General features: G+C 48.8%; 9 protein-coding genes across 9 annotated transcripts; 5 read left to right on the top strand and 4 right to left on the bottom strand.

Annotated features, from left to right (window-relative positions):
* Positions 1-191: 191 nt before the first annotated feature.
* On the top strand, positions 192-2,720 carry PHATRDRAFT_48132 (predicted protein; the record flags this gene model as incomplete). Its single annotated transcript, XM_002182618.1, has 2 exons — positions 192-640; positions 825-2,720. 2 exons carry the CDS (start codon positions 192-194, stop codon positions 2,647-2,649), a joined length of 2,274 nt encoding a protein of 757 aa, XP_002182654.1. The 3' UTR covers positions 2,650-2,720.
* A 413-nt stretch (positions 2,721-3,133) lies between these two features.
* Positions 3,134-3,999, top strand: TRD1. The gene has a single exon (XM_002182617.1). The coding sequence runs from the start codon at positions 3,205-3,207 to the stop codon at positions 3,895-3,897; it is 693 nt and encodes a 230-aa protein (XP_002182653.1). The 5' UTR covers positions 3,134-3,204; the 3' UTR covers positions 3,898-3,999.
* Positions 4,000-4,132: 133 nt separating this feature from the next.
* Positions 4,133-5,762, top strand: PHATRDRAFT_48130 (predicted protein). Its single transcript, XM_002182616.1, has one exon. The coding sequence runs from the start codon at positions 4,703-4,705 to the stop codon at positions 5,690-5,692; it is 990 nt and encodes a 329-aa protein (XP_002182652.1). The 5' UTR covers positions 4,133-4,702; the 3' UTR covers positions 5,693-5,762.
* A 1,228-nt stretch (positions 5,763-6,990) lies between these two features.
* Positions 6,991-8,822, top strand: PHATRDRAFT_29340 (predicted protein). Its single transcript, XM_002182615.1, has 4 exons — positions 6,991-7,760; positions 7,821-8,304; positions 8,407-8,609; positions 8,649-8,822. Exons 1-4 carry the CDS (start codon positions 7,076-7,078, stop codon positions 8,774-8,776), a joined length of 1,500 nt encoding a protein of 499 aa, XP_002182651.1. The 5' UTR covers positions 6,991-7,075; the 3' UTR covers positions 8,777-8,822.
* A 79-nt stretch (positions 8,823-8,901) lies between these two features.
* Positions 8,902-9,684, bottom strand: PHATRDRAFT_38511 (predicted protein; the record flags this gene model as incomplete). Its single annotated transcript, XM_002182469.1, has 1 exon — positions 8,902-9,684. One exon carries the CDS (start codon positions 9,682-9,684, stop codon positions 8,902-8,904), a length of 783 nt encoding a protein of 260 aa, XP_002182505.1.
* A 445-nt stretch (positions 9,685-10,129) lies between these two features.
* Positions 10,130-11,472, bottom strand: PHATRDRAFT_48128 (predicted protein; the record flags this gene model as incomplete). The annotated part of the gene is made up of 2 exons (XM_002182468.1): positions 10,285-11,472; positions 10,130-10,230 (listed from the first exon to the last, which is right to left on the bottom strand). The coding sequence occupies exons 1-2, from the start codon at positions 11,405-11,407 to the stop codon at positions 10,130-10,132; spliced, it is 1,224 nt and encodes a 407-aa protein (XP_002182504.1). The 5' UTR covers positions 11,408-11,472.
* A 792-nt stretch (positions 11,473-12,264) lies between these two features.
* On the top strand, positions 12,265-13,170 carry PHATRDRAFT_38509 (predicted protein; the record flags this gene model as incomplete). Its single annotated transcript, XM_002182614.1, has 1 exon — positions 12,265-13,170. The coding sequence occupies one exon, from the start codon at positions 12,265-12,267 to the stop codon at positions 13,168-13,170; it is 906 nt and encodes a 301-aa protein (XP_002182650.1).
* Positions 13,171-13,400: 230 nt separating this feature from the next.
* Positions 13,401-15,497, bottom strand: PHATRDRAFT_38508 (predicted protein; the record flags this gene model as incomplete). The annotated part of the gene is made up of 2 exons (XM_002182467.1): positions 13,401-15,070; positions 15,431-15,497. The coding sequence occupies 2 exons, from the start codon at positions 15,495-15,497 to the stop codon at positions 13,401-13,403; spliced, it is 1,737 nt and encodes a 578-aa protein (XP_002182503.1).
* A 562-nt stretch (positions 15,498-16,059) lies between these two features.
* On the bottom strand, positions 16,060-16,984 carry PHATRDRAFT_48125 (predicted protein; the record flags this gene model as incomplete). The annotated part of the gene is made up of 1 exon (XM_002182466.1): positions 16,060-16,984. Exon 1 carries the CDS (start codon positions 16,975-16,977, stop codon positions 16,060-16,062), a length of 918 nt encoding a protein of 305 aa, XP_002182502.1. The 5' UTR covers positions 16,978-16,984.
* Between the last annotated feature and the right edge of the window lie 530 nt (positions 16,985-17,514).

The following is a 17,514-nucleotide window of genomic DNA, read 5'->3' as shown; positions in this document are numbered from 1 at the left end:
TTACGGACGCCGTTGTCGCTAACGGTGCACAGTTTGTCCTGGTACGCCACGGATCGCGGTAGGAAAGGTGAAACAAGCTCTGACTGCGAGGCACAATGACCGCCCATTGTTTTCTACGCACAGGGAGAGACGAACAGTTTCAATTTCGAAAATCGCAAATTCAGATTTACAGTTAATATTGAAATAGCTTGATGCGTTTCCCGGTATACTCATTCCCATGGAAGGGCGCGCTCGCCGCAGCTTCGCCAAATGTGTGTCCAGCGGTACGCGCTCCCTCTCAACGGTTTTCTCGACCCCTGCCAACCCAACCCTCACCGCGCCTTCGCGATTGGTTCGGTTTCGGGGAGGATTCTCGCCAAACCGATTTTCCTTCCGTGACAAAATACCAAGCAACGTTTTTTCCCCGTGTGTTGTCCCTTACTCTTGCCCACCCAAAAGCCGCATACCGTGGACAGTGTGGAATTGTCCTTTTCCTCTCCCACACCGTTTCCAGTAGTCTCAGCGTCCCCGTGATTCGTGTCACCCTGGTCTGCCGCACAGAACCAGACCCCGCGCAATCGCATACCATGGGTAACGCGGCGTCCCACGAGGAGCGCGGCACGAGTGTCTCCACGACGACGCCCGTCAACACCCCGACCAAGTGGACCGGAGCCTCCGGGGAAAACACATTCCATGGCGCTGCCCGAGCCGGATTCCCGCACATTGGATGAGAACGATACGCTCCCGAATTCTTCCAACGAAGAAACGATTTCCGAAGAGTTGCACTCACGCCATGATTGGATCGATGCGCCGGGAGTTTCCTACGCCCCAACCTCCGCCCGCAGTGCCACAACGCACACGCTCAATACTGCCGACGAAGAGACCCAGTCTTCCTATTTCGACTACACCTACAGCAGTCACACAAATGACGCGAGTCTGGGAACCGAACCCGTCTCGACGACGGAAATTAACAACTTGGACACGTGGACTACGGGGACCGTCTGGCCTCCGAAAAGTTTGCACGACGACGACGAACTCACCGCCATGACGGACATGGCCCGGGTTGACGACCATGACGATGCTATGGATCATGAAAGGCAAGCACAGCGACGACGACGGCCCGTGCGCATGTTTGCACATACCATAGATACGACGCCAAGCGACGACGATGATCCGGAACACGACGGTAGCGGATACCGAGACGAGGTCGAACTTGTCCACGAGCAATCGTTGGCGATCGAATCGGACACTAGTAACGAAGATGCAGGATACTACGGGGAAGAAGGAACGGAGGATACGGGCGATGAAAACGATGACGACAGTGAATCGGGAGGGCCAGTTACGGTGATTGTCCAAGTTCCCGTGCACACGGACGACGATGAAACGCATTCCGCCAGAGCGGGACGGGAGACTGTGGCGGCGGCCAGCGGTACTACGGGGAGCACCGCGGTGCCGTCGGGCGAACATCTTGCGGATATTACCACATGGATTCCACACGAAAATACCAAACTGCCGAACGGGACAATGACGGAGGCAGCCTCTGGAAGAGTTGTCGAACAAACCACAATCTATACAGCAAGAGTCCAAACTGAATCATCACCACCAGAGGCAATGACCGCCGTAGAAATAGTCACAAGTGACGCAGCCGGCCCCGATTTCTCTACGCTCGCCGGACCAGAAGTGTGTGATACAGTCAATCCTCATTCTGCCGTCGAGTCAACGAAGGAGTCCCACGATTTAGCCCGGGTAGATGCCAGTTTCGACAGCACAATCGAAGTCGAGTTTCGAAAAATCATTTCCACGGAATCCACCACTTCACGTCCAGAGAGTTGGCAATCACCGCACAAAACCACCGCGTCGGCAACATCACCTGAATCTTCATCCCCACAGCATGTCGTTACCTTTAAGGATACTGAGCATTCAGTCGCAGATACAGAGCTCCAGTTTGTGTCCGATTCGGATGGTGAAGAGATCGATCTGATTTTCGTCGAAAAGTACGAGGACGCTTTTGCGACGTTTCTGGAGCACTATCCCGAACTGGCAAAGAAGAATCCGGAGCTCATGGAGAATCTTCGAGTTGCGAAACTCCAACGACTGCTTGAGATCACACTAGAAGCGGAAAACGCTCTTGTAGCCCAACTCCGGGCGGCTGAGGAGGAAAAACGAATCATGGCAACCTCGTATCACGTTCGATTGATTGAAGCCTCCCGCCTCAAGGCTGCTCGGGAAATTCAATTGCAGCAGGAAGTGAGGGATATACAGGAAGCCGCACGCGTTCTAGAAGGTAAAATGAATTGGCAAGTGGTTTCCAAGAATGAGTCTCGCGTCAAAAAACATCAGCTGCTTGTGAAACAGTTTCAGGAACCAGTCGAGCCGAGCAACTTGATTGTGACTCTTCCGGACTTTCCAGAAACCCAAGCTGTCCGCGACGCCGTGGCGGCGCCTCCAGGAACCTACTTGTCGGAAGCGAAAGAAAGCGACTTGCGTCAATTTCAAGTTGACAACGCCTTTCTGACCTCTGAAGTTACCGTTCTGGAGCGCAAACTGGCCAACCAGCTCGTTGCTGTCAAGAAACATGCATGGGTAGATTCAGTCTTGCTGCAGATGGACGGCAAACAAATGAAACGACTGAAGCATCGTTATCAAAAGAAACTGGGAACTGCGTTTTAGCTGTGTGGCTTTATGTTAGTCCGTCCTTACTTTTCACATAGAGTTCAAATTTGTTGGGTACGACACCCTTCATTTATGTGTTTGTTTAAGTTGTCGTGGAGCTGCTCATGACCGTCACCAAAGATTACGTTAACAAAATTAAATCAATGATAGTGATCCATCCCTAATGTATCAACAGCCCTGGAAAAATTTAGTGTGACCAATACTTTTCTCTGGGTCTTGTGTTGCGCCAGCAGGCAGGATCCCGTTAGTATTTCTGTATTTACTGTTTCTCAGTACCATGAAACTTATACCAATTTGCATTCGATTTTTTTTATCGTTGAAATGGGACCTGGCACTCTTGACCTGGTTCCTTAAATCGAATACATAGGAGAATCACTTTCGATCGCGCCTGCATAGACCTCTAGATTCATGTGTCTGTATATACCCATCGTTTTGAACTTGGAATGGTCTTGCCAGATCAGTCGACATAAAAATAAGAACCGACAAAAATAGAAATCGTCATAAAGAGGAGAAACCGAGGAAACAACACAAAAAGGAAAAGCCGTGGAAAACATGAGGCTCCTATACGTTGCCGTCCTTTTACCCCTGGTTGCCTTAGCGCAAAAAGAATTGGCGTCGAGTGTTAGAGGAGTGAAGGAAGCAGTACCCAAAGAAGGAAGAAGACTCCGGCAGACAAAAGAGTTCACGAAGTCCAGACCGGCTCCGACTCCGCAACGCCCAGTTGCCGTGCGACCACCGAAAGCGAATAACAGTACAACTACCGAATCGTTCATTCTGAAACTATATTGGGAAGAAGGCTATTTCTGGCAGCAAGAAGATTTCGAAAGGAGGTGGTGCATGCAATGCGTGAACAACTGTACGATTGGTGGAAGCATTCAAATAGTAAATTGCGATAACGACGGCAAGCATGGGTTTCCCAATCGATTCAGTTTTTTACCGAACGCAAACGTAAATGCCAACAAAGAAGTCTTTGTACAAGAAGCGAGTAGCGGTCTTTGCATGGAACGTACTTCCGGAGCTTGGAAAATTACCTTGCAGAGCTGCAAACCAGATGTTCCACGACAGATTTTCATCGTCGATAAAGGCTCTTTGGTCCTCGGCGATCGATTTCAGCTTCGACCCAAAGGACACCTAAATTCTTGTGTCACCCAAGATCACCACCCCAAGTACGCTGAAATTGTTGAAATACAAAGCTGTGCCTATGCCGTTTTTTCGGAAACAGCTTACTGGACTTTGTTAGCTTAGTTTCATACGAATGACGGATTTGCATCGTCAAAAAGAACGAACATTTTCAAGTTTAGAGTGGTAAATTACAGTTATCAGTATTCATGAATAATATCGTTGGTCATGGGTAGGGGGAAAGTACCGTACATGTTTCATTCGATACTTTTGGCCGAACGGTCGAGTCTGCAGGCACCCAGTCGTGTGAAATTTGTGGAAACTAGCTTCATTATTTCCTCTGATTAACTATAAATACTGATGCTGACCGATTCGAATACAATCTAGGTGCACGTTAGCTGCATGGTATACTCAGAGGTATTCATATCAATATGAAAGATGAGAATTGAAGCCGGGTTGGTGCACGTCGAGAGACATGACGGGCTGCGCGAACTCTGAAATAAGGCAGTCGTGCGTTTTGCATAGTGTCAATCGACAACTGAGCGGAAGATCGATTACTCCATCTATTGCATGGTGCCATGCAGAACAGTGGTTTCCCAGTACTTCGGCTGTCGACGGTGCAGAATCCTGATGCAGTCTCGACGACAGGCTGATACCGACATTTTCAACCATTGTCCCACAGAGCGTGACACAAAACGCCACGGAACAAACGGTTCAAAATATCGATATTTGGCGTCACGGAAATCTGTGAAATTTTGGTAATTTGGCGAGTACGACATGTCCGAGGTCACTGTGGCGGACTCATTGTCTCTCGTTTTTGTTGGTTATCGCCTATAATAATAGTCCGACAATTAGCGACAACACGTTGACCATCGACGACCTAAAGACGAAGAAGTCAATCCGACTGCAACTATCCGTTTTCCAGCGTACCATGGCGGCTTCGCTAGCTTCCGCAACGACGGCCGTTTCGTCGCTAGCACCGCTTTCTGAGCAATTCAAGGCAGAAGTCTCTCTGGTCGACCTGGGTTTTGATGCATCATCCCAGGACATCTCGGATATTCGGGAGTTCGAATTTGCGTGGAGTGACTTTCTTACCAAGTATCCCGAACAAACTCCGAAAGGCCAGCGAGAAAACCGCATTGAAACGCTGCAAAAGCAAATTCGTGAAACCGAGCTTTCGAAGACTTCGATGGAAGAAGAGCTGCAAACGCAATTGGATTTCTTTCGAACCAAATGCGAGCAACTTGAAGATACCATGACCGCGGAACGTACCGTCGCAAAAGCATCACATCATGCTACGTACGATGCCTTATGCCGGCAGTTGGATGCGGTTGCTCGGGCTGACCACTTACAGCATCAGACGCTACCCTGGTTGCATTTTCTTCACGAAGTTGATCGGATTGCGGCAAAAAAAATATCCGCCGAATTTGCCACCAGAGATTCTATAGATGATGGACCAAAGAACAAGGCACGTCCTAGCGCCCGTGCTCTAGCGTTGACGTCCACTTGCGCTACAATGGATAGTGGCCTGAGTTCTGACCTCGAATTACGCTCGTATCGTATTGATCACGCTATCTTATCGACTCACGTCTCGGTTTTACGAAAAGAGATCGAGCGGTACGAGAAAACAATGGAATCACAGCAATGGGCCGGACAGTTCCTGACGGAACACAACGTTTGGGGAATCCTAACAGCAACCAAGAGCGTCAGTACAGCATCTGTCACTACCGCAGGGACCAAGTCTTTCTCTTCTCCGCAAAGGGCAGTAGCATCGTACGGCCGTTCAGCAAATGACAGCACGTCATCTGCTGTAGAAACTAAGATCGCTCCATCCCATGAAGAAATGCCTTTAACGCCCAATCATATACCGCAGCTTTCCGAGCTACCGCTTGAAGAAAGCAAGTCCACAACGAATGCATAAACAAAGAAAATCTACTCAAAAGCATATCAAACTGTAAATCCCCCCCCCCCCCCCCCCATGTTATTCTTACTTTTTGTTGGCTCGCCACTTAACAAATAGTACAAGCTCCCCAAATTGCTCCACGGGTACGACGGCGGTCTTTTCGGGATTGGATATATGGGTGAGAACAGTACATCAGAAGCTCTGCAAAGCGAACCCAGACACCGTTGGAAGAAGACGCTTCGGTGTTGAGGACGACGGAACTCGGCTTTGCGGACGACAGTGGAATGGAACACACCAAGGCAAAACAGTGACGGAAAGTTCAAAGTCTGAAACAGCTGATTGTGCATGAATCGTAAACACCAATTTTCCGGTGGAGGGATTTTTTGGATTCAGTATGGATTGTATGGTGTATGTTTCATCTCCATCGAAGCGAGTTTCCAACTCAAAGGGATAATCCGCGTTGGCCACAACGTTGGTGGGGACAACTTCCGTCTGTGGGACTATGAGTTCGCCCTAATTGAAGCGGTGCACCAGATCATCCCGGTCGAGACCACCCCAGTCGGGTCGATAGGTGCTGATGCGCATAATCTCTACGTGTGCCGAATCCCTAGCGCGCAGCTTGTAATTTACAGCCCGGTTCGTTGCCTCCCACTAGCCAGCCATCGTCGTTTGTCACAGCAGCTAATTTTGGTCCTGGTCCACGACGGCATTAAGGTCGGATGCCTTTTGGTGAGTGGTAGAGTCTTCGTGTCCAACATGACGGTGATTCCGTGTCAAGGAGAGGCCAATGAAAGCCAAACCGTTCACTCGGGACTTTCTAGAGTCCAGTACCGGAGGCATTGGGTCGCGTTGACTGTGAGACTCCTGGCTACTTAATGTGTCACTGCTATCTGTCCAGCCGTTTCCTCCGCGGCAGTTGCTACTCCATGTTCCATTCCAGTTGATTTGCAGTTGAAAATGTGAGGTTTTCGGTCAAGTCTGATGACCCGCAAACGTTCCGGCCTCGCTGACTCCTACTGACTATGAGTGAACGACGGCTGTCCCGCGTTTCTATCCCCAATCAAAGTACAAGCGCCGCAATGTGCATCCAAGATTCGCAAGGAAGGTCACGGAGAGAGCACCACCGGATAAAAGTATTTCCAGCGTTTGTAAGTGAAATTCTAATCGTTTTGTTTTTTGAAACCGACGAATGATTGCCGTGCTCGGGGATCAAATGATGCTCACAGTCAAGAGCCGAACAGTGCGTCTCACACGGTGTGCATCAGTTACGACGGAGATAACGAAGGCTGGGATCAACAGCGTACAAATGCAAATTATTGCTAGCGAACCGTGGGTACTTTCCAAAGACGGTGGTGCAATCCTTCCCTTTCTCAACCTTATTCTAAGAGATCAGCCGCTACCATGTCTACTGCCGTCCCTTTAACAATCAAATGGGGCAAAGAGACTGTTGACTTTAATTTCGTTCCCGAAACGGGAGTGAAGGGCTTGAAGACCGAGCTTGAAGAAAAGACGGGCGTGCCAGTGGATCGCATGAAGCTTATGGCCAAATCAAAGGGTCTATGGAAGGGCGTCATGAAGGATGACCTGGATCTAGCAAGTCTCGATTGGCAAGGGGCCGTAGCCAAAGCAGGAAGCGCCGGTATTCAACTACTACTCATAGGCAGTGCGGCCAAGCTCACCGGACCTTCGACAACGACAGTTTTTTTGGAAGACTTGGCTCCGGAGGAAGTCGCCAAAGTCCAGGAACCTTCCGGCCTCGTCAATCTGGGAAACACCTGCTACCTGAACTCAGTCGTACAGTGTTTGCGTGTCATTCCGGCCCTTCGCCAGGGATTGAGCGTCTACACTCCGGCCTCCGACTCCAACACTGGGAACCGCAATGCTGCACACACAATGTTCTTGTCCAGTCTCCGCAGCACTTACCAATCTCTCGATCGTCAAGCTAATCCCGTGCAACCCATGGCATTGGTTCAAGCCACAAAAATGGCTTTTCCGCAGTTTGCCGAACGTGGCCGGAACGGCAATCCCATACAGCAGGATGCGGAAGAGTTCCTCAACGGTCTTTTCACGATTGCCGCTTCGCTCGGTGACCGACAACAGCTCTTGCAAGCTTCCCTGCCCAATGTTAGCTCCGAATCGCTTTTAGGCGCTTCCAACTGGATGGATGCTATTTTTGGACTCAAACTCGAAGAAACTCTCACTTGCGACGAAGTCGAACTGGAACCGCCCGTTGTCACGGAAGACTTGCACCGGAAGCTTGTGTGCAACATTCAGGGGGGATCGGATGTTGCTGCGACCCAGAATGTATCGCACGTATACGATGGAATTGCATTGAGTTTGCAAGGATCTATGGAAAAGCATTCCGATGTTCTTGGCCGTAACGCTATCTGGACCCGTAAACAACGGATTGCCAGGCTGCCGCCTATACTAGTGATGCAGTTTGGACGCTTTTTCTGGAAGGCTACACCAGACTCGCAGGATCATGCCGGAGTCAAATGCAAAGTAATGAAACCAGTGGCGTTCGGCAGTACTTTGGACGTCTACGATTTTTGTACGGAAAGCGTCAAGGCAGTGCTCAAAAGGTCGAGGGATAAGGCATTGAAAGAGGAAGAGGATCGGATTAATCAGAAGTTACAAGGACATTCGAATATGGAAGGTGAAAATGGCGATGCCATGCAAGTTGATGGTACAGAGAATGATAAACACGACGATAAGGCGAAAGAGCCTTCTAGAACCGAAGTGGAAGCGGACGAAGACCTCCAAGCTGCCTTGGCCATGAGTTTAGAAACGACGGACGGAACAGCGAAAACGCCGATTGGACCAGGTCTCCCGGAAAACTTCCAGGGTCAGTACGAATTGTTTGCTGTCATTACACATAAAGGACGCGATGCCGATGGCGGACATTACATGGCCTGGGTGAAAGCCGACAACCCGAGTGGTAATCAAGTTGAAAAGATTATCGATACAGACGAAGCCAACGAGGACTGGTTTGTTTTTGACGACGACGAAGTGAGCCCGTGCAAGACGGAGGATGTCCTCAAGCTTAAAGGTGGTGGCGATTGGCACATGTCCTATCTCAACTTTTATCGAGCGAAGAAATAGTAGAATGCTCAGTAAATGCGTATTAAAATAGGCTGCACCACGAAAAAGTAGTGGCAACGATCCTTGATTTCTAGACTCAGGAGAAATCTCGGCTCCACACTTTATACAGAGCAGGCCCGACCCAATCACACCCGATTCTGTGATACAGGCGTTCCGCTACTGGATCCTCCAAAACTCCAAATCTTTTTCAAAATAAAATAATTTGCAATCCCTGTCCACAGCAACGTTGATACCCACGCAATACCGTGGGAAATATGCCAGACTTTAGTGACAAGAGCATTGAAGATCGTACTCAGTACGATAATGATGGAATAGCCGGCGTACATTCGAATTAGGCTTGCCCAGTATCCACCAATATAGTCGCCAAAAACAAGATAACGATGCGACGTATGCCGAAATACAATGGAGATGAAGAAACTCAAGGCCCAGCAAAGAGAAGCGTCGTTCACCTTGAAAGCGTGGTACAAGAAAAAGTCAAATGTGAACTGCAAGATGTCGCAAAGGAAACCACTGATCATGTACCAAAGATACCTTGGGGGTTGTATCCCAGCAATAGTAACAGCTTCCGCAGCACTCGTCGAACCAAAGACAACTCGGTCCAAGCCTGTAACCCAGGGCACTACTTGCGTTTTCTGTCGTGTAAATGCTTTCGGAATGTATTGTGTTTGAATCCAGTCGACAATCCTACGACGTCGAGTTGCAACGTTTGACATTGAGTTCTTCGACAAAGGGCTCGGTGCCAAATTGTTGCTGTACCGCCGAGGCGACATAAGACGGACGGATTCCAAATCCTGGCTCTCAACTGAACGCATAGAACCTCCAGTGTTGGTGCGTTCTCGCAAAGAGGCGACAGCGGGAATGCCGGCTGCACTGCTGCTACCGCCGGTATTCGTCCGTTCGCGAGACATTATCTCTTGACTTGAACCCTGCGTGCTTATCGGGCGAGCCACTATGTTAACCGCGCTTCGGGTATGTACGGAAGCGAGTATGAAACGTTGATATTGTGTATGACGCCTCTAGCTACAGAGGAGGAAGATTCTTGTACCGAGAATGGCCCTCTGTATTCGATCTTTCACAATTCTCTAATTCCTCATTATCCGCAACGGTAAATACACTCACAGTAAAGGAAATGGGAAACGGAAGACTCACAGACGCCTGCAGTCTATCAACTATGAAAATTGGTTCTCATCATTCAGCATTCACTGTGAGATAGGGGCACTTTATAAGTATCATTGCCTCTAACGTGTTGATCTTTGATTATGATTTACGGTAAAATGAAATTTTCTTTGTGTGATGCACAGTGTTGTTTTACGGTTTTGAAGTGCCCTTTACTAGATTGGCGGCCACCGCGCGCTATTTTTGCTTTGTGGCCGACTGCAAAGCCATGTTCATTAGTTCTTTGCGTTCAGGCTCGCCTTTAGTCGCTTCCACAATAATTTCATTGCCACGGTTTCCTTTCACAATTGTAAGTAGACCCCGTTCGACGCACAGGCCACGCGGAAACTTACCTACCGCTCCCGTTTTAATATCAACAAAGACGACAAATTCTGCAGGACCTTTCCCACCACGGCGCCTTTCTTCCGGGGTCATGTCATCACGATCCATGTCGTAGTATTCTTCGCGCTCCTTAGCTTTCTCTTCCTCTTCTTTCTCTTTATCAGGTTTGATTGGTTCAGAGTCTTGCGATTGGAGACTACGTGTGGCCTTTGGTTTACTGTTGCCATTGCGGACCTTTTTCCCGTTGCTTTGAGTAGGAATCGTCTCCTTCTTGGTTTTTCGAGGCGAGATTGGAACTTTCGGTATCTTCTTGGTCTTTACGGCATCAATTATCTTCGACTTTTCCGGAGGTGATGTCGGCGATTGCACTTTTACTAGAGGCGATGAAGGGGGCGACTTGATTCTAGATTTTGTTGGGGAGGAGGATCTCTCTATCGCAGTATTATTTGTCCGCCGTGGAATGTTAGCTTTGCGCCGAGATTTTGGTGGCGAAGCCAGAGGTTTTCCTGCCTCTGCCGCTTGTACTACCATCCAACGATAAAGTCCCAAATCGGCCATTAGATCACAGAAGCGTTTCAAGTTGAGCTCGTAGTACTCAATCATTTCTAAGATTTGCTTATCTGCCACGTCCTCGAGGCACGACTGACGCATGCGCGTAGAAATTTGACAGCAGTGAAGAAGATAGCTGTACGCAGAAAAGTTGTCCTCTACGAGAGCTGCTCCAAGTTGATACTTGTTGTAACCGCAAGTCCTTTCCTCGGTTGTGTTAGATGGCACCATATCATGGAGGTTCTGAACAACCTCGGTCATAATAGTATTCAGCTGATGTAACGCATTCTGGCCCTTCACGGACACATGTGACTCTCCTTTGTTGAGAAAAATGTCCTCGTCGACTAAGCGTTGGACATGAATCAGAGTCGTCGCAAACTTTTCTCCATATGTACACAACTTTTTGTAAGCATCACTCGCTTCTTCGATTCCTTGCTGAGATAGGAAAGACTCATGCAACTCGAGAAATTGTTTACGCCAGCGGTCAAATGACGCGGACTGACCCCGTTCTGCACCCAAGCGATCGACGAGAGCTTTCAGATCCATCTCGAGATTCGTGGAACTTCTTGTTGACAATTCTACCATCGTAGACGTTAATACTGGGTAGTGTTATGCTGGACTTGCTATGACCATACTTTTTCTGGATATCGCAATGAGTGAGTCTTTGCCGTACTTTTCGATGAACGCAAAAAAATGGGCGATGAAGGGCGGAACTCTCCCGAAATCAATCCTCTGGAGGCTCGTGGGATGACTATGACCCCTGAGAATTGCTCGGCGACATATATACTTATCGAAACGAGTCTTGTTCCTACTTTTTTCAGTCTTCGAGCGACAATTTTCCCCTGAGATATAGTAGACGCGGAGTAGCTACTAGTTAACTGAGCATGCTGCAATAGGATGGTCATGCCTATGTTGCAGCCGTGTCTAACTCTATGAGGGGCAAGTTTTGCTGCTACAGTTAGTTCTTCCAAACAGATGGACCAATCACAGATCTCCCAGGCATCGGTTATCATGGCAAATACACGAATCGCATGGCTTTGAAGGGACCGAAACTGTCTGTTCGTTGTAGGACTCGTGTTCTCACAGTCAGTCCAACCCGATGTCAAGGCGATCCAGAATGTACTCGTAGTTGCTCTAGAGTAGAGTGTTCCCAAACATTTCACAAGGCCTCTTGTTGACGCAGCTTCATTCCCTATATTTTAGAACAATCAACGATGACAGCTCTTCGCATAACTGGTATTCGTTGTAGCATAGCGCGTCACGCGAACCGAAGTCAATGCTATTCTTCTCGGTCGTTTAGCTCCTCAGAGTTTGGCGAGTTCAAGACTGGTGCTGGTTTCGGAATCGTTCGCGATCGCGTCATTCCGAGCTATCGCAAAAACTCCTCCACGCTGTTCCAGCACAGTGCCGATCCGCGTACTTGTACCATTGTAGGCGCACCCATGACCTACGGACAGCCCTTCGTGGGCACCGACAGTGGACCGGAGCTTTTGCGTCAAGCGGGATTGCGCAAGATGTTGTCCGCCTTGGGATGGAGAGTAGAAGATGTACCGGACTTGGAATTTGAAGCTTTGCAGCTTTCGGAAAAAAGCGGAACCTTCGAGGGAAATGCAAAAAACCACAAGCTCGTCGGTGCTGGCTGTGAAATGCTCGCCAACGCCGTGGAAAAGACATTGAAGCAAAAGCGCTTTCCTCTTATTTTAGGCGGCGACCATTCTATAGGTATGGGTAGTCTGGCCGGTATTTTGCGTGCTCAACCGGAAACTGGGGTGATTTGGATTGATGCGCACGCTGATTTAAACACCCCAGCGTTGAGTGAATCCGGAAACATGCACGGCATGCCCGTCGGCATGCTTATGGAGGGCGTCGCTCCCGATCACCGACAGATTCCCGGCTTGGAGTGGCTCGCTGATGGACCGCGTCTTTCTCCTGACTCTATCGTGTACGTGGGTTTGCGGGACGTCGATCCGGCAGAGCGGAGGTTGATTCAATCCCTGGATATTGCGGCTTACACGATGCACGAAATTGATCGGTATGGGATTGGTCAAGTTATGGAAATGGCTTTGGATCACTTGTGCGCCAAAAATCCAAACCGCCCACTGCATTTGAGTTACGACATCGATGCGGTCGATCCTGTCTTGGCACCCGCAACGGGAACAACTGTCCGTGGTGGTTTGACTTTTCGGGAGGCGCACTATGTGGCAGAAGCGGTGGCCTATACGGGCAACCTTGCCAGCGCCGAAATTGTAGAACTCAATCCTTCATTATCCTGTGGCGAAGGCGCGGAAGCTACAGTCGAGCTAGGCTTACAGCTTATTACATCTTTCATGGGCAAAAGCATTATTTAAAGCGGAAGGCGTGCGAAGGTTTTTTTAGCGTGCAGTTGATACGTAAGCCTGGGGCTATAGTCAGCCTCTCGGGGAAAAGACTGGCTGTAGCTGGCGGGAAAAGTGTTGCCTGACTCGACGAAAAGGTTGCTGTACAGGCCAGTCTGCCCTGACGTCCTTCCACAGACTGAGGAGATTAATAAATCACTTGCTTTACACCATCTGCAGCAGTAGAATAACGACATATCTTGTCAAACAGTGTCTTCGCCAAAGAGACCCCAAGCGCTGTCACCTTCATCATCTTCGTCTTCTTCACCGTCTTCCAAATCCAGCATTTCCAACATCTTCGAGACCCTATCCAATTGTCCCGACTCAAGAGCTTCCTGCATTTGCTGTGCCACTAGCTCATCTTCCCGCTCGCTGCCCTCTAGACACTCCACAATCGCTATATTGACTTCTTGTGGTGACGGTTCGTTGTCATAGGTCGCCGCCACAACAAAGTCTGCGTCGGTGCCAGGCGATGTATCGACAAAGACGTGCCACGGTTTAGGATAGGCCCGTATCACCATGGCCCTAGTCACTCCTTGCGACATACCAACTTGTTGGGCATGCTCCATGGCAGCTTCCAACAAGGCGTCACCGGGACGATCAAAATCGTCTGTGTCAGCTATTGTTGTGGCGTTTGCATCGGCCGCGGAATCTTTCTCGCCGGTCTCATTTCTCGGCGTATTTACAGGTAATGGAGGAGCGGATCCTTCAAACTGCTTGAAGTATTCCTGCGCTGCACCGTCATTACCGGACATGTATTGAACTGATAGAAGCCTTAAGTGGTAAGCTACCTCAAAATCAGCGACAGGTCCAGAAATGGGGACCATATGGTGATTTAAAATAACCACTGGCTGCTTTATCGATATTCTGTTGGGATCCGTCGGATGCAGTAGTTCGTTCATCGCCATCAAACCTTCTTCGTCATCAGGTGAGGGCGCAACGATTACGACCAAATTATCCTGCTTTTCGACTGGTTCTAATCCAAATGTGCTCAACGCAACTACTTCTGGCGCTGCCAATGCCATAGTCTTCCGATAGACTAGCAGTTGGGATACAGTAGGAAAAACAATTTTGAGCCGGTTCCGCTGTGATTTGAGACCTTCCAAACCGGCCGCGACGGGTAAAATGGCGAGCTCGATGAATTGTACCAGCGTCTCGGGATCACGAGAAAGCTCGGCGTCTCGCACGTCAACTAACATACGTTGCTTGCCGCCTAGCATCATGGCCAGGATGGCGGAACCCGCGGCGTCCGCCGCTTCGATTACGGAAGCAGGCGCCTTACCGAGGATTTCTGAGTCGTCAAAATACTCAATGATCCGTTTCTCTGAATTGGCTTCCATTGCAGCCTGCTTGTCATCAACCTCTTTTTGTTGCAGGTCCTTAGGGCTACCACCTGTTTGAAGACCAGCATCCCGCAACAGTTCCACCACACGAGCAAAAGCTGCAGCCGCTTCGGTCAAATCCTTGCACTCTTCCTTGAGACGTCTAACCTCCACCGACTGCCGAGCGACCATTTGCTCAAGTTGAGTCACACGCTTGAGCAAGCCTTCCATCATTTCTTTATTTTTGTTTGACTCGGCTACTGCTTCTGCAGGAGCAGTCGCGGTTGAATTCCCAGATGAATAATGGTCGTGCGGGTCGTGGCCGTTGACTTTCCGTCCTCGTCTTTTCCGAGAACCGGAGGGTTTGTTGGCGGGTTCGCCCTCATTTGAATTGTCTGCCTTCAGGGAGAGTTTCCATGGTATTGATTGTTGGCCACCGCTACTCGTCGCACCACCACCGGGTTTGGTTTGTGCTACTATCGGAAAGCCCTTAGTCAAAAGCACGGACAAAAAAAGCAGCATAAGGGGCAAGAACGTAGGCGTCAATTTTGCTAGAAAGTTTGTCGTTGTAGTTTGACGTCGTTTCCTCCTTGATCGCATCATTTCAATTCGTTGGATGTGCGTGGTTTCACGTCGACAGCGATTAAGATTACAGTAATAGCACTTATCGGAATATATCAGTGAGTAGATGGTTTTGAGTTGCTTAGCGCGAATGTGGCTGAGCAGCTTAGAATGTCGTCGACACGGGCCTGCCACCCACACAAATGATACAGTTCGTGTAGATAGACCAACCAGTTGATCACCGGTTTGTTTTCCTCGAAGCACGAAGACCCAAACCCGAGCACAAACGGATCAATTATGCAAAATTCTCTTCGTCGCTTGATATTTCTCTTGGTCTTATTCTACAAGACCGTTTGTTAGAAAGGCAATGTCTGGAGTGCGGGTGATCGGCGTAGGCTGGACAGGTGTCATAGCCATTTCAGGGTGCACTCTACCTGTGTAAGACACGGCGCAAACCACCTTTCATAGGGGACAGATACTGGAAGCGAGCTTGACAGTTACTGTGAGTAGAGGAGGCACGGCATATAAATCGTTGATTGCAAACCCTTGCGTGAAAACCCTCCTATAGTCAAGTTGTCAATCCTGGACTTCACAGCGCCAACAGTTTCTCTCAGTCTGGGTACTTCGACGTACGAGGTGGAATTCTGATTCCAAACCACCTTCTGATCCTACAAACTCTTTTCTATAAATTCCCGATTCCAATATTATTGGTTCGAAGCTGCAATATATGATTTCGCCGACTGAACTGGTCTTCTTGATGCATAAATTGTTGCCCTGAATGTGTACTAGCTCTCTATTTAGATACTCTGTAGATGGAGTTCCCCATTTTGTATTAATAATTGAAGATGGAAACTACAAAAGGCATCGGCGTGGCATACCTACTTGGCTACTTAATAGTCTATCGCAAATAGATGCTCAACAAGTGCGTAAAACCAGAAGCAGTGATACAAAATTCCACAACGAAGCCTCCCGAGATTGATCAAAATGGTACAGTACTTGACAAGGTAGACCTATTCGTCAAAGCTGATGTAAAGACAACTGAAGGACGCCGGAAACCTTCACCCACAGCGGATGAAACCATCTCTTGGTCGGAAACATTGCTGCTATTCGTCGATTGCTCATCGTTGCTGCAAGATCCAAGCGACAAAATTGCTTCAATAGCGGCACGTTCTTTTGTAGCTAGCGGTGTGCCTGCTTTGTCACAAACAGATCCCTTTCTAGCCGAATCTCTTGGCGGATTTTTGGGCATAGGAAAACAAGGCTTCGTTCGCTTTCTGAATTTGTTGCTTTCATCGTCTGATGATACGTTTGGTAAAATTACCATTGAGGGAGAACTAACTGGCATGCGAGAGGCCAGTGATGCTTGGAACCTAGGGACGGTATGCTTCATCATGGATGAATGCCGGGCCATAACTCCGTGCCGAGGTCGATTCATCTGGGACGGATAGTAACTTTTCGCGATCCGATGCTGGCATGTTTCGTAATGAGCCCTTCCATAGTACATGTTTTGGCGGTGATAGGCCCTGGGAACGTCGGCGAAATGATGATTTAAAATACCGTGATGATGGTGGCGATCGTGGCCGACATTGTGCTGATTTTGGGTTAGCCGATGCTGGTATGGCAACGGTGGACCCTGGTACATCGAATGGCAGATTCTCTCATTTTTGGGTCCAACCCTATGAGTAATTTTTAAACGCTGATTCCGAGGAAACGAATCATTTTGGGTCTGTTTTGGGGCCGGGCATTGGCTCTGCTTCGACTCATCCTGGGGCTTGATGACAGGAGCGACAATGGCTGCCTTTTTTCGAGCTCGACAACGCTGTTGCCGTAAACGAGCTGCCAGGCGCTTACGCACGAGTCGAAGATCAGAAGCCTGCTCAGATTTCTTGGCAATCATGAAATAATTTGAGGGATGGAATGATAGTTTGTACCCGTACTTTCGAAATGTGAGGGAGTATACTTGAATGTGAATATGGTGATGAAAGACATGTTGGCGAGGAGAATTTATCACGCAAAGTGACACGATCCGCAGATACTTTATTCAGGTCTGTATATAAGGCAATGATTAGTCGCGCCACGGCGATATATTTTTCTTTGGTTTCAAGGAGACCAAAGGAGTACCGGTAGAAACAATATGTGAACGTGACAACTTACGTGATCTGCTTGCGCTCCATCGATAGATTGATAGGCAGCTGCAGATGATATTTCATAAATAATACTTCTATTTAACCTACGCAGGCAATAATTTTAACGCCATATAGACTTTTTCAAGAATTCGTTAAGTTTTATGTCTCTTTTCGATTTAACTTACTATCGTATCTAGCGAGTGGCATCGTTTCGCTCTATCCTTTCTCGTAACCACGAGCAGAATCGCCTCTATTTTCCGCCTCGCGGAGCATTTGATATTCCGTTCCAAGACGGAAAGGATAAGTTG

The sequence above is a fragment of the Phaeodactylum tricornutum genome, chromosome 16, assembly GCF_000150955.2.
Source record: "Phaeodactylum tricornutum CCAP 1055/1 chromosome 16, whole genome shotgun sequence".
In the NCBI taxonomy this organism is placed as follows: Eukaryota; Bacillariophyta; class Bacillariophyceae; order Surirellales; family Neidiaceae; genus Phaeodactylum; species Phaeodactylum tricornutum.
The sequence above is the reverse complement of the archived record's forward strand: the minus strand, read 5'-3'. Positions and strand labels throughout refer to the sequence as shown.

Excerpts from the sequence above, each read along its gene's own strand:
- PHATRDRAFT_29340 (XM_002182615.1), top strand. The coding sequence starts at position 7,076 with ATGTCTACTGCCGTCCCTTTAACAATCAAATGGGGCAAAGAGACTGTT. Across the intron at positions 8,305-8,406 it reads GAGGATCGGATTAATCAGAA|AACCGAAGTGGAAGCGGACG; the intron begins GTTACAAGGACA and ends AGAGCCTTCTAG. Across the intron at positions 8,610-8,648 it reads GGTGAAAGCCGACAACCCGA|CCAACGAGGACTGGTTTGTT; the intron begins GTGGTAATCAAG and ends ATACAGACGAAG.
- TRD1 (XM_002182617.1), top strand. The coding sequence starts at position 3,205 with ATGAGGCTCCTATACGTTGCCGTCCTTTTACCCCTGGTTGCCTTAGCG.
- PHATRDRAFT_48130 (XM_002182616.1), top strand. The coding sequence starts at position 4,703 with ATGGCGGCTTCGCTAGCTTCCGCAACGACGGCCGTTTCGTCGCTAGCA.